We start from the raw sequence: 26,835 nt of genomic DNA on the forward strand, positions 1-26,835 counted from the left end.
TTTATGGTTATTAAAACCAGGCTCTCCTATAAGTCTTGTTTAGTAGATGACTGTTAAAATGCGTTCAGTGCGGGATCTTAGTCATAATCACCTACTTTTACTCCCTTGCCTCTGGGAAATCCCAGGGGGGAGGTAAAGAAGGAGTCCTGATTTGCGTATATCGCATCATTTGTCCCCGCTCCTGGGACGCAATTGCGCCATTTCTCTGCAGGACAAAATGACGCGATTCCCTGCGTTCATTGAGTGCCCTGTCCTGCCCAATGACCCGCTCTCTCCCAGGAGTGGGCAAGTATGATCTTAGTCCCTGAACACCTTGCACCATAGGCAGCTGCCTCCGCTGCCTTCCCCAAGTCCTGGCCTGAAACAGCTGAGGTAATGAAAAGGACGTACCTGGTTTTCACTGAGTTACCTGTGTTCAAGCAGGGACAACCCGGACATTTCCACGTCCCTATGATGTCTATTGAATTTAACAGCTGCTGAAGAGCCAATGGGGGGGGGAGATTCAATTCAGCGCGACGTGTTTCCAGAATAGTTCACGGAGACGCATGGCGCCAATGTTCAGGATGGAATCTCCTCGCTCATTTTTCCACACAGCCCGTAGAGGTGCAGGAAAAATGACAATCCTGACCGTAATGGCCGTCAATGTACACAGCCGAACATGGCGGTGATATGCGGTCGCACATCGCGTCCAGTTGAATCTCCCCTAATATCCAGCCTTTTATAAAGGAAATATAATAATCTTGTTTTCTTAAATGGACAATAAAATATTTAAGAGATATAGTGATAGATTTTTAAAACCTTCCGTAAAGAAACAAAAAATGGAGGTGTTGCCCATAGCAACCAGATTCCAGGACATTCTAGAATCTGACTGGTTGCTATGGGCAACACCTCCACTTTTACTATTATTTGTGTAGAGCAAATGCATACAGTCATAAGTAGCTAATGCACTGCACAAACTTAGTGGGAATTTCCCTTTCACTTTTTTTTTCGGTAGCGTCTAAAATAAAAGCAACCATCTAAAAAAAAACAGCCGTTAAGACACAAATTAAAAACATATAGAAACCGTGCGGTTTTAATGAGCTCTGAAAACTGAGATGATTTAGACAGGTAGGCCGCATCCATCCGTTCTGCAGACGTTGTCACAGCAACCATAAATTTACACGCTGCTTCCAGTCAGTTCTACAGTAACATAAATCTGAGTGAAATTAACATTGTCCGTGAAAAACTTTGAATGCAGAAAAACACACGTCAATACGTAACAAGCTGTTTAAAATCCTTTTTCTTTTTAAAGCTCATCGTGGCGCGGATAGAGGCAAATGGCGCGTTGGATGCGCTAAGCAACTATGGCCGCCATCTTGTCTGCGGTGCTTCTGCCCCATTAATAACAGGGTTGCTGAGTCCAATTGTTACTGGCCGCATGAAAAGTTCCTCAAACGCACCATTGGTATAAAATTTAAAACGTTTCTCCATCTACAAGGATAACAATAGGATGATGAAGTTATTGTATTGACTGACAGGTGTATTTTTTTGGCCAAAACACGGTCCCTTGGCTGCCAAACATCTCCCAGTCCAAAGGTTTCATCTAAGCAACCACTTTTGCAGGCATAGTGGCAATTTGTCCTGTTTTTTATACAGAACACGGACAAATCCAACATGTAAAGCACAAAAGTCAGATTATTACCGTGGTAAACAGCTAACGTAGTCTGGAATTCCTTTGTAATTTGGTGGATTGAAATGTCGATGCTCTGCTATTTTTTCCTAAGAATTATTGTTTGTTTTTTATTTTCCAAAGGAGACAAGGGCTGGCTGTAAGGCACTAACTTTACACGACTAAAATGCAACGGTTGGAAACGTATAAACAGTGTTAAAATGGATCTGACATCTACACACGTATTCTGTGGATTGAAGCAATGTTTGTCAAAATGTGGCGGTCAATTCACTAGGAATCAATTTTGGACAGGCTGCAAATATTGGTTGATCACACAACAATAGACACCTCCAGTGTGTGTAGGTTATAGATCTGCTTTGCGAACACAAAATGTTTTATTATACTGAGCGCAAAACTGTGCAACTTACTCCAAAGGGACCTGGACCATATTCATATACTAATCAAATTACTCTCCTGGAACTTCCACAAGTTTCCCAGGCTCCCAGAAGAGTCGGCCCCACTCTCGGATCCCGCCTCACATTAACCTGAAGTGCGTGGCTTCAGGTTAATGTAAAGCTATTCGACGTGAACTGAATCATCATGGGGACGCCCACTTCCAGGAGGGGAGACTTGAAAATTTGTCAAGTATGTGTGAGGCCACTATTTGACAATAATATATAGCTAAGGTTGAGTATTAATGAGCTGAATAATATATATGAAATAACTGGAGTGTTGATACTTATCTAAATATGTCCACCATGCTCTATGTCAGTCCTCTGCAGCAGGATGCCCTGTGAGGAGGGAGGGGCTTCTCTAACTAGACAGACAGTGACTGACTGACAACTTTGCAGTGTTGCTGTGTAGAAATGCACTGTTTGGATTGGTAGATTCATACGCAGTGAGGTCATGGCAACTGAAATGTCTGCATTCTCAGCTCTTTCACCTGTATGAGACCACATCCTAAATATCCATAAGATATGAAAGGAGCATCAGCTGTCTAAATGATAATACTTTACTTTCCAGCGCTGCAGTGGAAGTCAAGGGTAACACTGAACGATGTATTGTACCACTCCGGGGTCATATCGGAACATTTCAGTTTTGGGGCGAAGTAGTTCTTTACAACTTTAAGGATAATGTCCTGACCTGTTTACCTAGTAAGGTCATAGGTCACGGGACACTGACTGGTCCATAATTTGAGTGCCCATGAACTTTAATAGTCTTTTCAGTCAGCCGGGGCAAATGCAGCGTTTTGTTCTCCTGTCAGAATGGGTAAGCGCATAGCTTAGCATATCAAACTGGCGGTGACTGTGGGCAAGTTAAATTTAGCTCATTCCTTGTCGAACTTGGTGCAATCATGTGTCCTGCACTGCGCCCACATACAAATACGAAATCTCAGAGGGAAGATATCCTAAGAAAATTTCAAGAAGTGGAGACTGTGCATTTAAGGGGCGCTGCTGGTATAGTCGGTGGCTATAAAACCTTTTTATAAAATTAATTGATTTTTACATGTCCCCTTAGATGTCTCCCTGCCTCCCTGACCATGTGACCTTTGCATGTTAGCAGAAAAATATTACGTTGTCATTAGATACCTCCCATCCTCCAACATTCCTATGCACGAGGTAAGCATGTAGCAAAAAAAAAAATCAGGAGTGTCCCACTGAAATTGGGACAGTTGAAAGGTATGACATTAATGCACCACTACTCTCTGCAGTTTTTAATACAGCAACTAAAATATATAGAACCAATTTACAACTTCCCCATATCTGTGGCAATAAGAGGAGTTTACTTGATCTTGTGGGACACATTTTGCAATCCTTTAAAAAGGAAAAGTGGAGGCGTGGTCCATAGCAACCAATCAGATTCTAGCTATCATATTCTAGAATGTACTAGATAAATGACAGCTAGAATCTGATTGGCTGCATGGGCAACACCTCCACTTTTCCTTTTTAGAAGGTGTGATAAATCTACCCCTCTCTCTGCCCTGGGTGGCAAGGAAATGGCTTTGACCTCACCATGTGGCGTTGGTTTATACATCACATATGGGGCTGTCTGCTGTTTTACACAGATCCTAGACCAAATTTGCCCGTTTGGAAGTGTAAATGTTTCAGCCCTCCAGAGCCCAATCTCTAGCATTACATTTATTTTTTTTCCTTCTTCAAAACAAGTTTTAGTGTCATCTGCCTGATTTAACGCTCTGGAGTTCCATTTTCGCAGTGCTGTTTTTTTTTAAACATTTTGCGGGAGGGGGGACATCAATCACATTACAATTTTTGAGCCTAGGCTTGGACTGTGAAGAAAACCATCCTAACGGAATATGCCATGTCTACAATATAAGCCACAAGGTTAACGTAAGTGAGGATGGTGATGCCGACTCCGTTATCCCATAGACAGGTAGAGGAATTCGTACAACCTGACACGCCTCTGTTCGGAATCCACTTGAAAAAGTATATGGGCCATACCACCGCAGCAGTAATGTACATCGCCACAGACAAAAAGTTGTACCCAATGAGGACTTTTTCAAAGTCAACGGGCAAGCTCGCCAAGAGGCGTCCGATTGTCAGGAGGATGATGAGCGTGGTGATGATGAAACAGATGGAGTACACAGCCACACACCACTGAAGCCCAGGGTACGGATAGACACCAGGAAGAAGGGAGAAGAGGATACAGGCCAAATAGGCTTCGAAGACCTTCAGGAGGCCTGGGACGGTGGACAGGAAGCCGCTGATCTCTCCAGGCTTCGCTCGGGTGAGGCCCACCTCGATGGCGTAAGCGAAGAAACACAGGATGGACATGGCGGTAGCTGCCCCGCGACACGCACAGCTGTGTCCGATACAACCTCCGTGCAGGAAGATGGCGGGATACATGATGGAGGTGGTAAAGAGCATCAGGGAAGCCAACATGGAGAAAGCTGAGGTGAAGTCCTCCCAAGAGATGGGAATTTTATTAGAGAACCCAGTCAGCTCCAGAACAACGATCAAGATGGTGATCACAAAGCATAAGATCCATGTAAACATGCTCCAGGCACCGAACTGATTGTGGTACTGACCTACGCTGGCCACCAAGCTGAACGCCGTGCAGGAGAGAAAGATCTGAAAGAAGCGTAGGATCAACAAGGGGGATACCAGGGAACGGAAATCCATCTTTGCGTTGGGAACGCCAGTCCGTGGAGCTGGAGGATGTTTAGCGCACCTTGCTGAAGGGCAGAGTGATTAGTGACTTTTGTTTGGCAGCCGACAGCCTTATTTCAAGAGTTCTCCATAGGATTGAGTGTACCTAAGATACAGAAACATAAAACATTATATTAGAAGTCATTGTATTGTCCATCTAGTGTTAACCGTCCATTTAAATTCATGGATTAAAGTGGACCCTACCCATCCACACATGGTGGTCTCCACTGTCTGTAGATGACTGATCCACTGTCAATTCATCTGTATCTGCACTATACTTTCCTACACTTATTATTTCATCCCAAACATTTCAACTTGAAGTACATCTAATGCATCTGCTACACTGTATACAGAGAATGAGGTCTTATGTTACTTTCTGATCATCTAGTTTTGGAAGATGTGCATTGGAAAGTTCCTTTTGAACCACCTCTATTAGCATGTAAGGGTTGCAGTATGTGCCACACACTCTTTTCCTAAATTGCTTTTCTTTTAATTAATGGCTATCGAGCTAAGGCCTCCAGTCACACAAACAGCCAGCGGCGAAACGCGATGTTCCAAAATCAAAATCAAAATCATTTCCGCACTAAAGCCGTGAACAATTTTTGTTTCATCGTCTCTCCCATGCAGTCCCCTCCTAAAATGTGGATACAATTCATGTGTATACTTCAACTTGACACTTTAAAATCGTTTATTTGCTTACACCTATTTAAATTTCAAACCACTGCAGTGATTGGCACCAGGGAAGAGCTGACAACTGTCAGACAGCAACAAATATGACAGAATCACAAGACATCACTTCAGTCTCAGCGACTAAATATTTTTCCACTCTTCACAAAATGCAAAAGTAAAAGTTCTTTACAACTGGTAAGTGCTGACGTACGTCTGTATTGCTGGAACTTGGCTCGTCTTTACCGAGTGAGTTCTCTGAACCCACCCATAAACGGGTGATAATGGGGTCTGTCGGGGCTCCTTACTGCTGTACCCCCACCTGACAGCAGTCCTGTGTGAGTTTGTGGGGGGGACTTTTACCATTACAACTTAGATATTATGTATCTCACACAGATAACTTACAAGTGCAGCCACACTGAAGGCATGGAGGAAATAGATCAACCTCTATTCTCTGCATAAACACAGTCTCCTCTAAACACATTGTATATCACATTAACGGCACCGTAACCATCACACCATAAACTCAATTTCTCCAGCACTAAGCTGCATTATTTCAAAAGTTTCACATTGCAAACTACCGTCCATTCAGTATACCACAGGAACGCCAGGGGGTGAATCTATCGGCGACTTTGCAGGGCGGATTTAAATCGGCAGTGCCTTTAGCGGCAAAACTTGCCGGTAAAGACATTGCCGTTTTAAATCTGCCCTGCAAAGTCGCTGAATATCATCAACTTGCAGAATGCGCAGATTGATACATTAACCTGCAGGACTTACAGTTTCACATCCTAGCTATCTTGTGAACCAAAGACAAACCGTACAAACTCTATATATTCCATTCAAACTCTACATAAACTGACCACATAATCTCTATTCACAACATGACAACTCTATTGTAAAACAAGTATGTACACAATCTTCCGGTCAATCACAGCATGGTATTAGTACAAACTCCCTAATCTCAGCCACATTCTATCTGCAAACTAAAGGCAAATGATATACATTATTATAAAAATAAATATATATATATATATATATATATATATGTCTCTAACAAACTATGTGCGTTTAGTGTGGGGCAGGAGAAAGAGAGAATAAAGGACTTTTAGTCTTGTCTTTCACGAGATAAAATCCTTTTTTCGGGTGGAGCCAATCTCCTACAGTTACTTGGCTCACAGCATCTGATATACCAATGTAGGCAGCTTCACCTGTTCTACAACTATTGTGTAACCAGAATGACCCAATCCTGGCTGAATTGGAGGTCAATATATATTAGAAAATGGATTATCTCTACCACCACCCGTAAAGTGATATCTTACAAATAGAAACTTGCTTCTCCAAATTTACAAATCAATAAGGATTTACTGCTCTCTATTGTCTTTTTGTGGACAATAAGTCCCTGTGTATTGTGCATCAGGTTTGCATGTGCTGTGTACTTTATTTATTGGTGATATTAAATGACCATTAAACCAATTCAGAAATATATATATATATATATAATACTTTCAGGATCTTGTGACCAAGGGTGCTGCAGTCACCTCTTTTGGCCTTTTGCAGAAAATGGCTGATAACGGATAGCAATAGCTTGACCTCAGCAGCACAACAAGTGTATATGGAAAGTAAATATGTTTCTCAGGTTCTGTCAAGGTGTGGAATCCTCTACATATACATATGAATGTTATTCATAAGTCTTCTATATAAAGAAAACTTGTATTCTTGGAACAAGTGATATAACTGAGGCGCGAGGCACGATGCGGCTGATTAATTCACTAGAAATTAGTGACATCACTGAGAGGCTTTGTGCCTCATACCTCAGTTTGCTGCATTCTCACAAATATTGACTCAGTCCAAAAAATGTCTGGCTCACCGCATTGGCGTCTGGTACCCTGACCTCACCAGAGTTCATTTCCCAGTTTTCCTTTGTTTAATACCCGTTTAGGGAGATGTCTACAGTTTTGCAAACCTCTATTTATAAATTATCTATAAAGAAATATACTCTCCCTTCCAGGCTACAATAACATCACTAATTAATGGATTAATTAAGGCAACAAGATTAGCGTCCAATTTGTCCACAGACGCAAGAACAAATTTGCAGATCCAGTTGTTTGGCGCTAAGAGACAGATTGTCTCCGGCATTGACAACGTGGTCAGAAGATGGCGCAAAGGCCAATAGACATCATCGTTACAGCCACATTTACCAACTATAATTATCTCACAGTTCTAGTGCAATACTGGGCTAATTGCCTAATATCACAGGGCGTATTGGCAGCAAAATTTCCTTATCAACAACAAACCACAGCCAACGATTGCTGTATCACCGTACAGTCACACATTCCTCCACCTTGTAGTCAAAGCTTAAACTCTGCGGTATCAGAATCCCTTTATTTGTGTAGGACAGTGTCCAGCTCCTTGCACAATTATACATAACCCCCCTGTATTGCCCCACACTGCTCTATCACTTCACCCAGTCAAAAGTCCAAAACCTGTCTTTAACCTGACGTTGTGGCTGTAAATCCCCTCTAACTGACCTATCACTTTCCTCTAGAAATTCAGTATTTTTGATTGTTTGGGTGCAACAATAATAAGTTGATATAAAGGTATCATACCTGGTAATCATGTGGAGTTTGGTAAGTGAGAAGCACCTTAGTGAGTTTACATGTCTATACGATGCTAGTGGTGGATTAATCCTCGGTGGTGTCCGCTCTGTGGGCTGTACAAGGTCCAAGTCTCTGCCAGGTCTTGCAATGAAGGCTGTGTAGGTTCTTTCATTTGTCCTGTGAGGCCGGGTGAGTAGAGAAGAAGTCTGAGCTGTCAGCCTCTGTCTGAGGAGCAGCAAGTTCTCCTGGCTGGGTGTGTTACCAGTCAGTCATGCGACCTGTTCGGATAGAAGTGTACTATGAAGCATGCCTGTTGGCTCTCATAGTATCTATTTAAACATCACACCCAGGGCACACCAGGACACTCCCCCCTCCCAGTTGTATTTGCCTCAGTCACCTAATATCCTGAGTAACTCATTGGTAAAAGGAATACTTCTAGATTGGTAGATTTCCTGGGATAATTTGGGACTGCCCCAGCAATCTCTGGACAGGATATCCCCTGCTGTACATTTGTAAAGATAAGACGGAGTCTATGAAACTAAGGGGCTTAAGCTGGGTACACACTACACAGTTTTCATCCAATAATCGTCTCAATCAGCCGACATACGACCACTCGTTCAAAAGTCGGGTCAGTGTGTGCAGTGACACGATGGTCGAAAGTCTGCCCAAATGGACGATTGTCGCCTCATTTGGTTGGTCGCACCGTTTAATATTTTTGTTCCAATCTCGTTTCCGCTGTGTAGTGTGTATAAACTTCCGACCGATCCACAACAGTGAGTACGAAATTACAGTCATTGCTCACGACAACATGGCTGTAAAAAGTCGCTAAAGGGACGTCCGCTCTTCCCTTTATCGTCCTAAACAAGGCTAATGTGTATGCAGTCCATGGACCGAGCGCTCGGACCATCGATCGCATGTAAAATCGCTCGGCATAAAAAGTTGGTCAAAATTTCTGTAGTGTGTACCCAGCTTTACTTATCGTTAGGAGCAAAGGATAATGTTTTATTGACATGAGAAAATTTCTTTTTCAACTACATTATTATTTTATTAAACTGTTTCACCAAGCCCATTGTTGTGCACAAATGTAGGCTCCCAGTTCCTCTATAATAAAATGAAAATAAAGAATAAGAAAACAAAACACACATTTAGCATTGTGATATGTATATTACTTATGCAGATTTTTAATTTACATTTATAAATGTTATAATTTTTTTAAAAATAAATAGTTGAAGAATGTAAACACAACAGCATTGAAAAAAACCACTTTATTAAGAGTAAATCATTTCCGTAATGCGTCTTTTCCTCGGATACTTGATAAATGGGTCCCTCCAAGTAAAAGCACATGCTTAACGCTGGCGGCAGCCCCGTTGATGAATGGGTTGATCCAGGGCCACCTTAACAACTTTATGGGCCCCTAAAAAAAAAAAAATGTTTTAATATATATATATATATATATATATATATATATATATATATATATATATATATATATATATATATATATATATATATATTAAAACATTTTTTTTTTTACATATAATACATACATACATATATATATAGGGGCCCCCTTAACTTACCTTAAGTCCGATCCTCTTCTTTTTTCCGCGCCGCTGAGTCTCTTCTGCCCTCTTCCGTGCTGTGGTTGCAGTGAATGCTGGGCGTGACATCACGCCCAGCATTCACTGCGAGCACAGCACGGAAGAGGGGACCAGGTAGGGAGCCAGATCACCGCTAATGTGACCGCAAGGTAAGTATTTTAAAAAAAAAAGAATTATTATTTTTTTATTTTTTTTTTAGGATTCGGACGGGCCCCCCTTGCCTGCAGGGCCCCCGGGCACCTGCCCATCGTGCCCAATGGAAGAGACGGCCCTGGGTTGATCCTTTGATAAGCATTATCCATAATGAGTGTCGTAAGAATGGGGTACATGCAAAAATAACACACAAGTAAATCGGGGGTTGGCATGACCAAGTTATCATGAAGTTCCTCCCAAAAGTCCTGATTTTATAGTGATATCCTGATTCGTCGACCAGTCAAGGGGCGGAGCTTAACAGTAAAATGGGTGGATTTGACATAAATGTGCTCAGCTGTGGGCGGAGATTGGACTGAATGGGGTGGGGCTTATATTGTCCCGCTATCGGCATTCTAAGCATTGGGAGGTATGAAATGATGACGCAATCAGGTCCCCGCCCACTTCAGACCTGCTCTGGAGTTTGGGAACTCCCTGAAATTTTGGAGTCTTCCGGACATTCTGGTACGAATAAAACCTAAATTAAAAAGAGGTAGAAGGAGAAACTTTGGAGACAGATGTTGGAGTGATAATGAGCCGATAATTACATAATAACAGGAAAATATTCTGTGTTAGTCCCTGAAAAAAGCAGGGAGAATGCATAATGAAAGGCGTTGCTTTTTACTCTATTACACAATATGCAAGGGAGGAAAGACAGCTGGCTGGACCGGACCTTGACCCTAACTACCATCGCTGGACCCTGTCTGTCAACACTGGCTGTAATGGACACAGTCACTGAGGGTTATTAACTGGTTTTGCTCAAACCATGGCAACCAATCAGGCGTTTGTTTTCATTGTCTAATGTGCACTAGACAGATAAAAGCTAATTGTTGATTGGCTGCTGTGGTTTTAGTGCATCTGCATTAACAGGACCGTATTAGATCTAAATAAATTAGATCTAAAGTAGCTGTCAGGTACTATTTGCAAAATACACCCTCCCCCTTGTAATGTGCTCATGATTAGAGATGCTCACTGACCCCCGTGAACTGGTTTTGGTTTTTTAACTGGATTAGCTTCTTGTTTTGGTTTTGGGCAAAACCGCCCTCGTGTGTTTTGGTTTTGGATTTTTTCGAAAAAATCCTAAAATATGCTAAAATCACATAATTTTGCTCTTTTTTTTGTTCCTACATTATTATTAACCTCAATAACACTAATTTCAAGTCATTTGCAGCCAATTTTGACCACCTCACAGGTCACAATATTATTTTCATACACTTTCGGACAAATACTGCAGCGACTTGGCTGGATGGTAAGTGACAGAGCAATGACACAAACACACGGCAGTTTATATCACATCTAGGACACATTGGCACACAGCAGTGGCAGAAAAGAAAAGTGGTGCAAGATGGAATTGTCCTTGTGCCCGCCCTCCCGACCACCCACCCACCGTTATGTTGGATCTTACAAAGGAATCCAAAAATCGCCAGATCCGGGATCAGACGATGTAACGATGACGTTTTGCCTCGTTTTCGAATCTGAAAAAGCACGAAAGTACCGAGTACTCTGATCTGCTAAGTTCGGGTGTGTTCGGTTCTCGGGGAATCGAGCCTGAGCATCTCTACTCATGATGAGTAGTTCTGATTGTTACACATGCAAAAATCTTTCCCTTCTATGTAGAAAACGCTAAAACAAATGTTTTTGCCAGTAGAACTTTTTTCCCTCTGATAACTCTGCCCCTTAGTCCGAGATGATTACGATCTGTGCATCTGTGTCCTCCTGCGCTTATATGCTGTACTATAATGTAATCATTTACTAAACAATATTTGACCTTACACTCGTTCACATGTGACGTTATGGATCTTATATTAATGTTACTTCAACATTACTTCTTAAAGGACAACGCCACCCATAAACCTACCTCTTTTATTCCAGGGTACACCCGTCCCACTGGTTGTCCTTATGTGTATATAGATATATTTGACATTAATGTAAAACAAACATTGTGTATAAACTGAGATGAATATTATACATGATAAAACTGGATTATTTACAGTGAACTAAACATGTCCACCATCCTCTCTTTCACCCCTCCGCAGCAGCTTGTCTTATGGCGAAAGGCTTCTCTATCTGAGCAAGAAGAGTGTGACTGACAGGCTTGTGGTCTTGCTCTACAGAGAAGTGTGCATTGGTGGCTTAATACACAGCGGCATGACGAGTGAAGTCACAGCAGCTTAACAGACTGCAGTCTCCACTTTCTGAAGATCCCATTAGTATAGCGTTCTTAGGACGTTGGATGTGGATTCAGCAGTCTGAGTTTAATTAGGTCCAATAAGCAGTTAGTTTCCAGTTGGGAGATTTCCCGGTTTGTTTGTTGTGTACATTTGTTTGTGTTTGCTATTTGAAAAATCTTTCAATAAAGATTATAGATTTGGGGGGGGGAAATAGTCCCTGGAGACCGAGACCTCTGTGCTGAGTTTTCACTTTCCAAACTTCTAACCGCCTTCAACTTTCTAATGAGGCCTCCAAGGTGTTTACAGTGAAAGAATATGAAGAAATAGCAGAAGCAGGAGCTAAGCCCAAAGGGAGAAGGTGGAGATGTGGTGAATAGGAAATGAGCATCAACATTATAATCTGCATCAACAGAACAAATACAATTAGACAATGGATATATAGGGTCTCATCAGTGGCGGATCCAGGGGGGGGGGGGGGGGCGGTCGGGGCGATCGCCCCCCCTAGCAGGGGCTTGCTGCCGGCGGCTGCACACTGTGCAGGTCCGTTCAGCAGTGACAGTGTGCTGCCCGTCTGCTCTGATTGTGTTTTAAACACAATCAGAGCAGCCGGGCAGCACACTGTCACTGCCGAGCGCACCTGCACATACTGTGCAGCCGCCGGCAGCCTTAGAAATTAGAAAGGGGGCGGGGCCTAAATCGCCCCCTCTAAAATCGCCCGGGGTAGGACAAATGTCTGGGTCCGCCCCTGGGTCTCATGTAGAGCTGGACATACGTCCCCCAATGTAAAATACTTTATACCGTACTGCGTATGCACACACAAAACACGTATGCATGCAATCGTGTGTAATCACCGCGGCATCTTACGCTTACAACGCCTTACACTTAGAGAGGCGGAACAGGGGGAGGGGTGGGCCGAGCGCAGGCCACTCACAGAAAGGGTGTGTTCATGTAATTGCAGCACAATCAAAGGCAGAAGCGGGCGCGGGGCGCCATGCAGGGGGCGTTCTGTGGCGACAATGATGATTATCAGCACGCACCTTTATAGTGTTAATAAAAAAATAATTTTAAAAAACAGCGTGGGCCCCCCTCCCCCTTCCCTTACCCTAAAGTGATGTAAGCACCAACAATCGTAGCTTAGAGCTGGTTGCCACAGCTGTGGGAAGCAGATCAGCGTTTCTGATCCCATGATAAGACACAACACGAGATCTGTGTGACCTCCGAAATCTGGACAAACCACCCAATTTGGAAGTAAAAATTCTTACCTTAGGCTCTTTGGGACACTTGTCCAGATGTGTAGCAACTCTATCATCATCATCATCATTTATTTATATAGCGCCAACATATTCCGTAGCACTTTACAATTGGGGACAAACGTAATAAACTAATAAACAAACTGGGTAAAACAGACAAAGAGGTGAGAAGGCCCTGCTCGCAAGTTTACAATCTACCAGATGTGTAGCAACTTTATAATTGTCCCTTAATGCTCTCTGCCCTGGTACCCACTTCTAACACCAAAATTGTTGTGGAGTAGCCCACTAAGGGCCGGTCCCATAGTGCGGTACCTTGGGCTGTGTCACCTGGCTACCTGCATTTTTTCCCCTTAAAATGTTCCTAATAATATACTAGGCAGAGTCTCGCTCCCCTAGGCTAAAATTTGCCAGCCAGCCCCTGAGTAATATTGAAGGAAAGGATTGTCAAGGAAAATCTTTATTTTCAAAAATAAATACAAATCTGTAAACCACAGAGTATCACAGAACTGGGTTCAGGGTATCACAATCCTGGGTGTAGCCACAGGCTATGACCAATATAGATAGGTTGTACACAGCAACAGCACTTTGGACCAATGACAGTTTAAAGAAGTCGTACTGGACACAGGGGAGGGCTGGCAAATTTTAGCCCGGGGGGGCAAGAACTCGACTCAGCAGCCTATTAGGAACATTTTAAAAGAAAATACAGGTGGCTCAGTGACCCATCCCAAGGTAGCACATTATGGGACCGGCTCGGGGGGGCAGTTACCCACCTGCCCCCCAGCCCAGCCCCTGATTGGACAGCCAATACGAGTACAGAATTTTAGTTTCCATAAATGGTACAATATGTATATTTCATCATCATCATCATCATCATCTATTTATTTATATAGCGCCACCAATTCCGCAGCGCTGTACAGAGACCTCATTCACATCAGTCCCTGCCCCCATTGGAGCTTACAAGCAAAATCCACTAACATACACACATACTTATAGCAATTAGCAAGCTCTTTAACATAAAGTGTTTCATTAGTTTTTGTTATATAGAATTAACAGAATGTAAAAGTTTAACCCTTTCAGGTTCTCTGCTCCGGGTGTATGCTCAGGCTGTGTCTAATATAAATAGATTTTACATTGTGACATCACTTGGGACCAATGCCATTTTAAACAGGTAGTAATGTAGTAATGTTCAAACTGACCCATTATTACTTCCCATTTCAAGACGAGTACAGTCTACAAATCCAAGGAACGGCAATGGGAACAAAATGTGCACCAACTACACTTAAAGAACTCATACACTGAACACATTAAGCTCTGGAAAAGATACAGCAATGATATCTCATCACCTGGACTGGCACTGAGCTATACCTGGAAGAATTTATTAAAAATAAAAAATCAACACCAACCAAAATAACCTAAAGGAACGCAGCAGCAGAGAAATCAACTTCCTTAATCTCACAGTGTACAGTGAGAATCTCAAGATGGAAAAGTTACCACAAACCCATAGACAACAACAACTATGTTTTATGGAACAGTTGTCACAAAGATGGATATGTTGAAAAAAAAATATCTAACCAGTATAGATGTCAGAAAGAGCAAATGAAAAGTTCACAGATGGAAGCCAAAAAGAGACTGTAATACAATGTACACAGCTCAACTTGAAGGGGGTGCTAGTGAAACACTGAGATCCTAAAGAGAAACAAATACATAGAAGAACACTCACCAGACAGGTCATGTATTATCTATTTAAAAGCAAGATGTATAAGAACACAATAGTATCAAGCTTCCTTAAAACCATTGGGCAAGAAGCAGAGAATTTGAGGCGTTAGACATCAACAAGGTAATGACTTGCAAGACCACCAACTAGAGATGTTCACTGACCCCCGTGTTTTGGTTTTGTTTTTTGCAAAATCGCCCTTGTGTGTTTTGGTTTTGGATCCCTATTTTTTTAAATCCCTATTTTTTTTGCTAAAATCATATAATTTGGCTCTTTTTTTGTTCCTACATAATTATTAACCTTAATAACATTAATTTCCAGTAACCTTTTGTCAAGTCACAAGAACACTGCTACCCCTCCTGTTTCTGTGTGAGCAATGGTGCTGGATCTCCTGGGGAGGGAGGTACTTATGGAATCCAAAACCCAGGAGATCCGACAAGGCAACATTGACGTTTTGCCTCGATTCAGATCCGAGGATGCGCGAATGTACCAAGCCTACTCGGATCCCCTAAGTTCGGGTGATTTTAGTTTTCAGAAAACCCGAGCATCTCTACAGTGTACATGATCACGTGCCCCTATTATCTCCAATACAGGACCACTCAGACCAAACTTTCACAGAGCTTGGCCCAGATCTTCCAGAACATCCAGATAAAGGACTTCAGTTTTGTAGGAATTGACTTCAATAAGCAAGTTGAAGAGGTAACTTAAAGAAACTTCTGTCAAAACTGGAGACCGGTGGATCTATAGGTTAAAGACAGTCACGCAAATGGACCGGACATAGTCATAGACATTAGGAGTTAGATGTCAGTGACAATGACAAGACCACGATTAGTTCCTTACATAATGCACACCCAGAATTGATGCAATCTAATAAAAAAAATGATGCAACCTAATTTATTGCCAAAACCTCCCACAGAAACCAGCCCTCAGTAAATACAGGAGGCCACCATTTCTTATACAGTCCTGAACACCGAGAGGCATTGTTAGACATTTAGAAGCAGTAATGGTCACCCCACCCATTATTATTTAATCGCTGCACAGCTCCAGGAAACCACAGAGAGATTATATTTCTTCTCCATGTGGTGTAAAACACACGGAAGTCATAGCACGCATTTGCTTACTGACCCAAACACAACACCAGGCAGCATCGAACCAATCTATCAGCTCCGGAACATATTTTAAACCTATAAAAGTGTGCAAAGGCGAAAAGTTTCAACAACTTTGAAATAAACTGGAGTTAGAAGAAAGTCACCCTACATAGTATCAGAAGATGAAAGGGTCTAGAAAAGGAATCACAGAGCCGAGCACAATACCATCCGCCCACTGAGGAAGTTGCATTGTAGCATTAAAACAGGTTTTGTTACACATTTAAAACAAGTGTCACATTGGCAGAATATAGCATCCTGAAGAAGACCAGGTACGCTGGACCTAGGAGTCAGTCTTGGACAATAAGGGGGTCCAAGGAGTCAAGAGCACTTCCGCTTGTCCTTGCTGGACTAGAGAAGAGGTGAAGAGCCAACCATCATCATCATCATCATCACAATTTATTTATATAGCGCCACTAATTCTGCAGCGCTGTACAGAGAACTCATTCACATCAGTCCCTGCCCCATTGGGGCTTACAGTCTAAATTCCCTAACATATGCACACACAGACAGACACACAGACTAGGGTCAATTTGTTAAGCTGGGTACACACTACAGAAATTTCGACCAACTTTTTATGCCGAGCGATTTTAGATGTGATCGATGGTCCGATCACCCGGTCCATGGACTGCATACACACTAGCCTTGTTTAGGACGATAAAGGGAAGAGCGGACGTCTCTTTAGCGACTTTTTACAGCCATGTTGTCGTGAGCAATGACTGTAATTTCATACTCACTGTTGTGGATCGGTCGGAAGTTTATACACACTACACAGCGGAAACGAGATTGAAACGAAAATATTAAACGGTACGACCAACCAAATGAGGCGATAATCGTCCATTTGGGCAGACTTTCGACCATCGTGTCACTGCACACACTGACCCGACTTTTGAACGAGCGATTGTATGTCGGCTGTTTGAGCTGATTATTGGACGAAAACAGTGTAGTGTGTACCCAGCTTTAACGGCCAATTAACCTACCAGTATGTTTTTGGTATGTGGGAGGAAACCAGAGCACCCGGAGGAAACCCATGCAGATACAGGGAGAACATACAAATTCCACACAGATAAGGCCATGGTCGGGAATTTAAATAATGACCCCAGTGCTGTAAGACAGAAGTGCTAACCACTGAGCCACTGTGCTGCCCTAACCAGCACAGAAATCCACACCCCATTCTTCCGCAGGGATTTCCATTGTAAAATTAAAACAATTCATTTGAAACTGAGGCACGAGGCACCATCTACCTCATAACTCAGTGATCTCACCACTTCCTTATCATAGCCTGCATTCTCATGAGGTCACAAAATGGCTGCCTCCAGGGTGAACAGTCAGCAGGTAGCCTTTACTGTAGACATCTTGCTTCCGCTCTGTAAGATACTTTTGGCAAAATGTAATTTAAGATGCAGCTATCTTTAGCAAGATGCTGGGAATATCTTAGGCCCTGATGTGATGATAGGAGCAAAGCAAAAAAAGAGCAAAATTAGCATCTTGGAAAAACCATGTTGCACCGCGGGGAGGGGGCACATTTAAAATGTGCAGAGAGATGTAGAGTTGAGCCTGTCCGAGTTTTTTTGGCTTTGCCTCTACCTCTAAATGAAGCCCTAGGTGTTTTAAAAAATGTTGTCATTCAAAATGATCTTAGACTCATTCTAGTGGTAAAATCTTTTTGGTGGAAGGAAATCACAGAGTGAAATGACCGAGGCTGGGTACACACTATACAATATTCCTGCCAATGCGATATCCTTAACGATTTTACCAATGATTAAAAAAAAAACAAATAAAAAAAGGTCTGAATCAGCAGCCGGTTCATGTGTACACACTAAGCACATTTAACACGATTTACCTTCAGATCTGTGCTCTTCATCTGTCATAACCATTGGCTGATAAGATCCTGACTCTGCACGCGACATAGAGATCTGTAATCGTTCATTGTTGCAGCCTCCACACTGATGAGATATGGGGTCAAGCAGTCTTCTATCGTTTGATTGGTCCGATAATCTGCTGAAAACACTGTAATAGATAGATAATAGTGTTTTGACAGTGTTTATTGCTCCGAGTAGGCTTGCGAGCCGCTCGGTACTTTCGCATGTCCTCGGATCTGAATCGAGGCAAAATGTCATTGTTGCGTTGTTGGATCTCGTGGGTTCTGGATTCCATAAGTACCTCCCTCCCCAGGAGATCCAGCACCATTGCTCACACAGAAACAGGGGTAGCAGTGTTCTTCTCACTTGACAAAAATTGACTGGAAATGACTGGAAATTAATGTTTTTGAGGTTGATAATAATGTAGGAACAAAAAAAAAAAAGAGCCAAATTAGGTGATTTTAGACAAAAAATAGGGATCCAAAACCAATACATGCGAGGGCGGTTTTGCTAAAACCAAAACACAGGGGTCAGTGAACATCTCTACTTATCACCAGTGCATGCCGTGATCTGTTTATTGCTGAAGTGGTGCGTGCAATGTATGACGGTAGATGTAGTTGTCTGCCATGATTATTCCATATCACTATAAGACACCGCCCACAAATCCAAAAAATGTTATAGAGATTCACGTGAGCCCCTACAAAAGTTATTTCTGGGTTGAAAATCTGAAAAGGATAAAGAAAGACAGCAAAACAGACACATTTATAGCTTTATTGTAGATATTATTCTTTACCTCACTTATAATTTAATTACCTGTTCGTGTCTCTTCTACACAAGAATCTTTTTATGTGACAATGTAAAATATTTGCGCTTCTATCAGGACTGAAAACAACCCAAAAGGAACCTGCTTCAGTGCTAATTTCAGTAACACAAACTTTGTACGGCGACGTCCTTACAAGTGAACAATGTGAACGCGAGGTGCATCTTATTGTCATTGTTAACATAATCCTTACCAGCTCTTTAAAAGGTGCCTAATTGGTTTTAGTCTTCACAGTTGTCACGTCGTGTGAGAGGGACTTGTACGAAAGCCATTTACGCGTGACATTTAAAATGGCGGCCATCGTGATGTTTTCCCCTCACTCTCTCTGTCATTAACGCCCACGCAGCTATTTTCCTGTGTTCTCGTCAGGGAAAACAATAGGGAGCTTGTGTGCTCAAGGTTGATGGAGAAGAGAACATTGTGTGTGTCTTGTGTACAGTGGGGTATGTAGTCTTAGATAACCAGCGACACCCTGGGGTCGTGAGATAAATTAGGATTGCGCACACAAAAACACCTCAACTGAAGATACATTTCACCTGCTGTCTAACATTAACTGGGGGCAGCCATTTTGTGTGGCCAACCTAGACCGTATTCCCCATACTTGCCAACTCTCCCGGAATGTCCGGGAGACTCCCGAAATTCAGGTAGGTCTCCCGGGCTCCTGGGAGAGCAGGCAAATATCTCGCATATGGCATCTTGCTCCTCAAAATGACGCGATTCGTGGTGAATTGTGTCATTTTGGCCCCGCCCCAGCAACAAAAACTGCATTTTGTTGCAGGGGCGGAGACAAAATGACGCAAATTTCCGCGCTCCGCCCCTCCAACCACGCCCCCCTGCCTGGGATATCCCGGAATTAACTTAACAAAGGTTGGCAAGTAGGGTATTCCCTTGGTCCATTGCAAATATTATTTTGCTGTAATAATCAGTAAATATATTTACAAAATCCTACATTAATGCATACATTTTGAACAGCGTGGCGGCCATTTTCAATTTGAACGGCTGCTTGATTTTGCTGTTGCATTTTTGGTGTACTGTGGCCGTTACTTAGGCCACAGTACAAAAATGTTGACTTTTATATGTAGGGCAAACCAGTATCCAGAAAAAGGCAGTCTATTCATTCACTAGGAACCAGTGTCTGATGAATGTTAATCATATAAACATGAATATTGGTCATTAAGCGCCTCAGTGATGTCACTGGTTCCTAGTGACGGGATAGGCTGCCCTCTGGTGAATATGGGTTCAGCCCACAGAATGCCATGTACCATTGAAACGTTGGTTTGGGATTTTGTACAGATTTGTGGACCGAGTTCTGAAAAGGAATCAGCATAAAATTAAAAGCATGGGGGGGTAGATGTAACAAACATTCTAAAAATGGAATGTGGAGGTGTTGCCCATAGCAACCAGATTCTAGTTATCATTTGTTTAGTACATTCTAAAAGGTGAGAGCTAGAATCTGATTGGTTGCTATAGGCAACACCTCCACCTTTCCTTTTTAGAAGGCTTGATTAATCTACCCCATGGAATCTATATGTAAGAGGGTGTATTGTCCTTTTACATGAATATTGTCCTCCAAGCTCCGTGGTGGATAATGGAACAAGTGTCGCATAGGCAAACCGAGGGGGTGTTTCCTAGCGCCTGGAAACCCCCTCAAAGCCTGGGGCACTGTATAATTGAAGTGGCTGGACCCTGCCCCCGCTTCACATAGCTCTGCTTGAAAAGGGAGAGCTGCGTGCACCTAACAGTAGTGCACGCAGCATTGCCCATGTATATTATGGGGATAGTAAGAGTTGGAAAGCAGCCAATCACTGTCTAATATTATAGCTACGCCCCCATGCATGCTGGTCACGCCCACTGGTGGCGTGATGGGGGAAACCCCCCTCTACAAATCCTGCGTTTGCCCCTGTGTCGGGAATGCCATAGTGTCCCGTAATCAATGCTACAATAAAGTGAATTGAATGTTTTTTTGTTTTATCTATATTTATTATTTGAAATGAATGTCTGCGCAGGTGTTACTGTGGCTTCATAATATAAATATGTGCTAATTATTATATATATATATATATATATATATATATATATATATATATATATATATATATATATATATATATATATATATATATATATATGTAAAGAAAAGATGGAAGAGGAGGCGCACAATAGTGTAGTACAATAATATAAATGGAATCATACACAAATCCAAAGTGGGACTTTAGCACCAGTGAAAAGGAAACCAGAGACCATAATGCATCACCCAAGTGAGCCCAACGGAAATAATCCACAGCATAAAACAAGGGTATAATAGATAACAGGCCCCTCAGCATAAATTATGGGTCACCCAATCCAAATCTGTATGGGTGTATGCGTACCAGAAATAAAGGCTGGCCAGCCTTTGTTAGATGTAAACCCCTATACCTGGGAGTAATCACATTGGAGAATCTTTATTGCTGACGATACACATGAACGTGTCAGCTGGGGGCACGTGAGCGGACTCCACTTTACTCTAGGATTTGCAAACCTACGGATTTCAGTTTCTCAACAAAGGGTAGAAGACACTTCAAAGAAGGATCTCTGCCTATTGATCTGGCAATGAAGAGAATGTGACCTGATCGTGCTGCTCTATGGGATAATATTACAGATAATCGGAAAAGTTTTTATTTCTGGTTTTGGTTCTGGTTTTATTCGTGTATGATATGTCTATATCTATATATTACTTTTAGCCTATGTTTTGTTATAGGAAAGTTAATTGCTAAAATAATAGTTTTAATTACAGCTATTCTTTAATTCCATACTTTTTTATGGATAGCCCGCGACAGAACAGCACCACCTAGTACTATAACGGTCTCTCGGACTCTTGCCACACTCACATCGCACCATGGAACGAGCAGACCAGACATAATGATAGTGGAGCCCTATTTGGGAGAGGAGATAGTACTGATGTACTAGACTGATCCCGGCTGCCGCACCTGCCACATTCGGCTCTTTTATATTTTTACAGCCAATGGTCAAGGTTTCCTTATCTCAGCAACCAGATTAATGTATGCTGTGTGCAGAATGGGGAACCGACCTTTGCTCGAGAACTACAGACGGCCCTGGCCTATATCACATGGCACAAGACAGTCACGCGGGTTGTATGAAAGGTGTTAAATCTTATATTACTCTAAGGCAGAGGTGACCTGGGACTCTAGCTATGGTGGAACTACAGATCCCAGCATGACTTGATAAAAGAGGGACATGGGGCTAGATTTACTAAACTGCGGGTTTGAAAAAGTGGAGATGTTGCCTATAGCAGCCAATCAGTTTGAAGTTATCATTTATTTAGTGCATTCTACAAAATGACAGCTAGAATCTGATTGGTTGCCATAGGCAACATCTCCAATTTTTCAAACCCGCAGTTTAGTAAATATATGGTGTCTGTGGTGGGGCAAAATGTAGTGTTCCTGACGCCCCTTCACTCTAATGATTTATTTAACACATAAATGAAGCTAAGGGGTAGATTTAGCAAACCTCCTAAAAAGTGGAGGTGTTGCCCATAGCAACCAGATTCTAGCTAGTCATTATCTAGTACATTCTAGTGATCGCTAAAATCTGATTGGTTGCTATGGGCAATGCCTCCACATTACGTTTTAAAAGGTTTGATAAATCTACCCCTAAGCCGAGCAGTATTTTAGGAGAAAAAAGCAAAAGTTGTATTTACTAAACTGCGGGTTTGAAAAAGTGGAGATGTTGTCTATAGCAACCAATCAGATTCTAGCTGACATTTTGTAGAGTGCACTAAATAAATGATATCTAGAATCTGATTGGTTGCTATAGGCAACATCTCCACTTTTTCAAACCTGAAGTTTAGTAAATCTAGCCCCTAGAGTGTTTAGGGGGCAGCAAATGTGTTTACCATAAAGACCTGAAGAGGGACAATAAAGAATAAAACAGGGACAGTTGATGTGGACCAGGACTCGGGAGACATGACAACAAAATTAAACCACACGTAACACAATTGGTGGCTTCCATACCATTAATGTCTCAGCTAACATGAACTAAGTTTCAATTACCTCGTTATAAGAGCGCCCCCTAGTGACCGTATTGTGATGAAAAAAACACTAAATGGCCATTAATGGTTCAGACAGGTCATCATTAGAGCGGTTGGATAATGACAACGAGAATTTACGCTCTGTCCCGGCTGACATTTTATGACTCCACGGTGGGATGTTGATCAGGATCGGACTTTTTGGCTCCATAGAATCTGCAATTTGCAAAACCAGTGTAATAATATTCCCAGTAACTGCGCTAAGGTATCCGGGGAATATAAGTATTCCGGTTAGTGCACCTAAGCCGCAGCCAAGGGATAAAGGGCAGGTGTATGAGACGAGGCCAGGCCTGGCAGGCAGAGAACAAGCCAGGTGGAAGTAATATTAACCTTCTAGTTAATCATTAGCGGGTTGAGTACACTCCTAAAACACTGAGGTGTGTCCCTGCCCTGTGCGCTTTCACAATAGCCCTGTGTAGTGTTTATAGACTTTAATAATCCTGTTAACTGTTGCACTGCCTGAATCTCCCCAGGTTCATTGGAATAGACAGCAAAACGCTCACCCCACCTTGTCAATGACATACTTGCAGCAGTGACTGTAATGTCCCTATTATAACTCCCCACTATACCTGTAATAGAGTCTTATTGGCTAATTCTGAATTATCAGTTTTGAGTGGAATTCCACAAGTAAACCATACATAATATCACTAGCCCGGGCTGCTGCAATTCACCGGGTCCCCTGCAGAGGTCAGTGTGGGTGCTTTCCTAGATCCTGCTCGCTGCTAGTTGGCAACCCCCCCTTCTATCAACCCCCCACCCCAACCCCCCCAACCATCACCCCCCCCCATCCCCCGCCTTGAGTTCAGTTTGTCACCGAACAAGTTAAACCTTAGTGTTTGTATTCGGATTTGTTACGAGCTGTCTGTGTCTTTTATTCAGCCAGGGTTTAAAGGATAAAAACGACCTAATTCCATCCAGTAAACAGCGTACATATATGTGATCTAGTGTTTAAGAGAATTCTACACAACCAATAACAACATATTTAAAAAGTTCACGAATGTAAAATATTTTCAGATGACATTCTTTACAAACGCCGTCACGTTTCTGAAAATAATTAAAGTAATTTATTCCACGGCACTGAACGGCTGATTTGCTGGTGACTATGACCCTGGGGCAGGCTGGGCTGGGGGGCAGAGGGGAATCTGCCCGTCCGGGCTAGTCCCATAGTGCACTACTTTGGGCTCAGTCACCTTCATTTTTTTTCCTAATAGGCTGCTGAGTCGAGTCTTGCCCTCCTGGGCTAAAACTTGCCAGCCCCCTCCCCTGCCAAGGAACCAGTGCCCATATGGCATTTTCTTACAAATCTTGTTGCCGACTGGGCCAGTAGGTCCCTATTTTTCAGCACAGTGATACGTGACAGAGTAATTCATGAGTGAAACAACAGAAAACTCAGCTCCAATAATAAAACAGTAAAAACATTGAAATGTTTTGCAAAATGTTAAGAGTACAATATATCTATAAGCCGCATGCTTACACTATACACATATATCTATAAGCTGATACAATATATCTATAAGCTGCACGCTTAAACTATACACATATATCTATAAGCTGATACAATATATCTATAAGCTGCACGCTTACACTATACACATATATCTATAAGCTGATACAATATATCTATAAGCTGCATGCTTACACTATACACATATATCTATAAGCTGATACAATATATCTATAAGCTTCACGCTTACACTATACACATATATCTATAAGCTGATACAATATATCTATAAGCTGCACGCTTACACTATACACATATATCTATAAGCTGATACAATATATCTATAAGCTGCACGCTTACACTATACACATATATCTATAAGCTGATACAATATATCTATAAGCTGCATGCTTACACTATACACATATATCTATAAGCTGATACAATATATCTATAAGCTGCATGCTTACACTATACACATATATCTATAAGCTGCATGCTTACACTATACACATATATCTATAAGCTGCATGCTTACACTATACACATATATCTATAAGCTGCACGCTTACACTATACACATATATCTAGAAGCTGATACAATATATCTATAAGCTGCATGCTTACACTATACACATATATCTATAAGCTGCATGCTTACACTATACACATATATCTAAGCTGATACAATATATCTATAAGCTGCATGCTTACACTATACACATATATCTATAAGCTGCATGCTTACACTATACACATATATCTATAAGCTGCATGCTTACACTATACACATATATCTATAAGCTGATACAATATATCTATAAGCTGCATGCTTACACTATACACATTTGAAGGTTATGTTTAAACAAACACAAAGCTGGTGATGCTGACTTGGATGCATAGGCTTAAAAATAAATATGCACCAGAGTTATGTTAAAGGTATGTTAGATACACCTGTACCCAACCACAAGAGCCATTTGTAACATTTGTTCTGATAGTGAAAAACACATTCACTATTAGGTTTGATATACATTAATGAATATTTTTTAATATACATAAAAAAAAAAAAAACGTTCTACTACAGCAGGTAAAATGTTCCTTCTCGTGTACAAATGTAAGTAGCAAAAAATTCATTCTAAAATACGCCCACAAAATCTTAAAGATGTGAGCAATGAACAAAGCACCTATCAGCTTCAGAGGTGAACTCACAATCAGCCAATCAGAAGCAGCGAGCTAGCGCTGGAGGCCGTCAGGGACTCGCAAGTGACACAACTACAGACTCGCGCACAGAGGCCGCATTCGCAATTGTACATATACACCCTCACTTAAAGCTCAGTAGTGTAATAATATGATGGTAACTAGGGTTTTAGAAAGTCGCTTATTCTTAACATTGCTTACCTCTGTGTATCTAGCAAAATGAAAACATGAGGTATTGGTTCATATTTTGATCAACACATTTAAGCCTGCATCCCAGCGTCAAGGGCACCTCATTATATGCAGGTCCTACACTGACCTATATGCTTCAAACACCATTAAAATGCAGTTAAAATCAGATGCACTCACCTCCCAGGTATAGGGGTTTACATCTAGCAAGGGCTGGCTTGTGAGCCACACCCAAATGTGCCTTAAATAGGCTTGATGGACAGCTGCTATGATAATAAGGCAATATTTAAAACAAAACCAGAGAATATATATGCTCGCACTCGGTATATCCCATATTATATATGGTACCAGCTGCACGGCAATATAAATGTCCATATATGTATACAAAACAAAAAGACAGTTGTTGTCAGTGCTTGTCCTTAGCACTGCATATCTGTGTGTACCTAGCACTAAGAAAACATGAGGTATTGGTTCATATTTTGATCGAAACATTTAAGCCTGTAGCCCAGCAGATCATATGCTGATGCTGTATGAATGGCAGTTCAAATGAATGATATAAATCATTATAGTATCTTTGCACCATGTATATGGACTGTATGTAGCAATGCACCCTTTGTGATTCATTGTTTGTATCATGGTAGATGTATTCCCGTCTTCTGGGTTTGGAGCATGTAATACTGACAAACAGTGTTTACCCAGGACAAGCATATGTACAGTAAACTACTGGAGCACAAATATAAAAACATCACTAAGCAGCAATAATGCAAACAGAATCCCTAAAGAATATGGCTCTGTTTGGATTGCTGCTAATTATTTTGGATATGTTGTGTTTAGCCCTTGTGGTCACATTGGCTAAACTCGATCTGTTCAGTGTCTGACTACCTGAAATGTGTCCTAGGAACCTGCATGAAAACTGTAAAGAAAAACGTTCCCTCACTTCTGTAACTTCACCTGTGAATGTTAATTGTGTGGAATTTGTCGCCATCTGGTGATCAAACTGTGAATTGCACGTTAATCTGAACAAGTGGTTCACAGGACGGGAAACAATATAGGATATTATTAAAACAATAAAAAATGTTGCTATGCAAGTTGGG

At 41.8% G+C, this 26,835-nt stretch overlaps 1 protein-coding gene across 1 annotated transcript; it reads right to left on the bottom strand.

The window, feature by feature from the left end:
* Window positions 1-1,045: 1,045 nt before the first annotated feature.
* Window positions 1,046-8,367, bottom strand: LOC142097370 (myeloid-associated differentiation marker-like). Its single transcript, XM_075179136.1, has 2 exons — window positions 8,088-8,367; window positions 1,046-4,921 (listed from the first exon to the last, which is right to left on the bottom strand). The coding sequence occupies exon 2, from the start codon at window positions 4,786-4,788 to the stop codon at window positions 3,925-3,927; it is 864 nt and encodes a 287-aa protein (XP_075035237.1). The 5' UTR covers window positions 4,789-4,921; window positions 8,088-8,367; the 3' UTR covers window positions 1,046-3,924.
* Between the last annotated feature and the right edge of the window lie 18,468 nt (window positions 8,368-26,835).

The sequence above is a fragment of the Mixophyes fleayi genome, chromosome 7, assembly GCF_038048845.1.
Source record: "Mixophyes fleayi isolate aMixFle1 chromosome 7, aMixFle1.hap1, whole genome shotgun sequence".
Lineage (NCBI taxonomy): Eukaryota > Metazoa > Chordata > Amphibia > Anura > Limnodynastidae > Mixophyes > Mixophyes fleayi.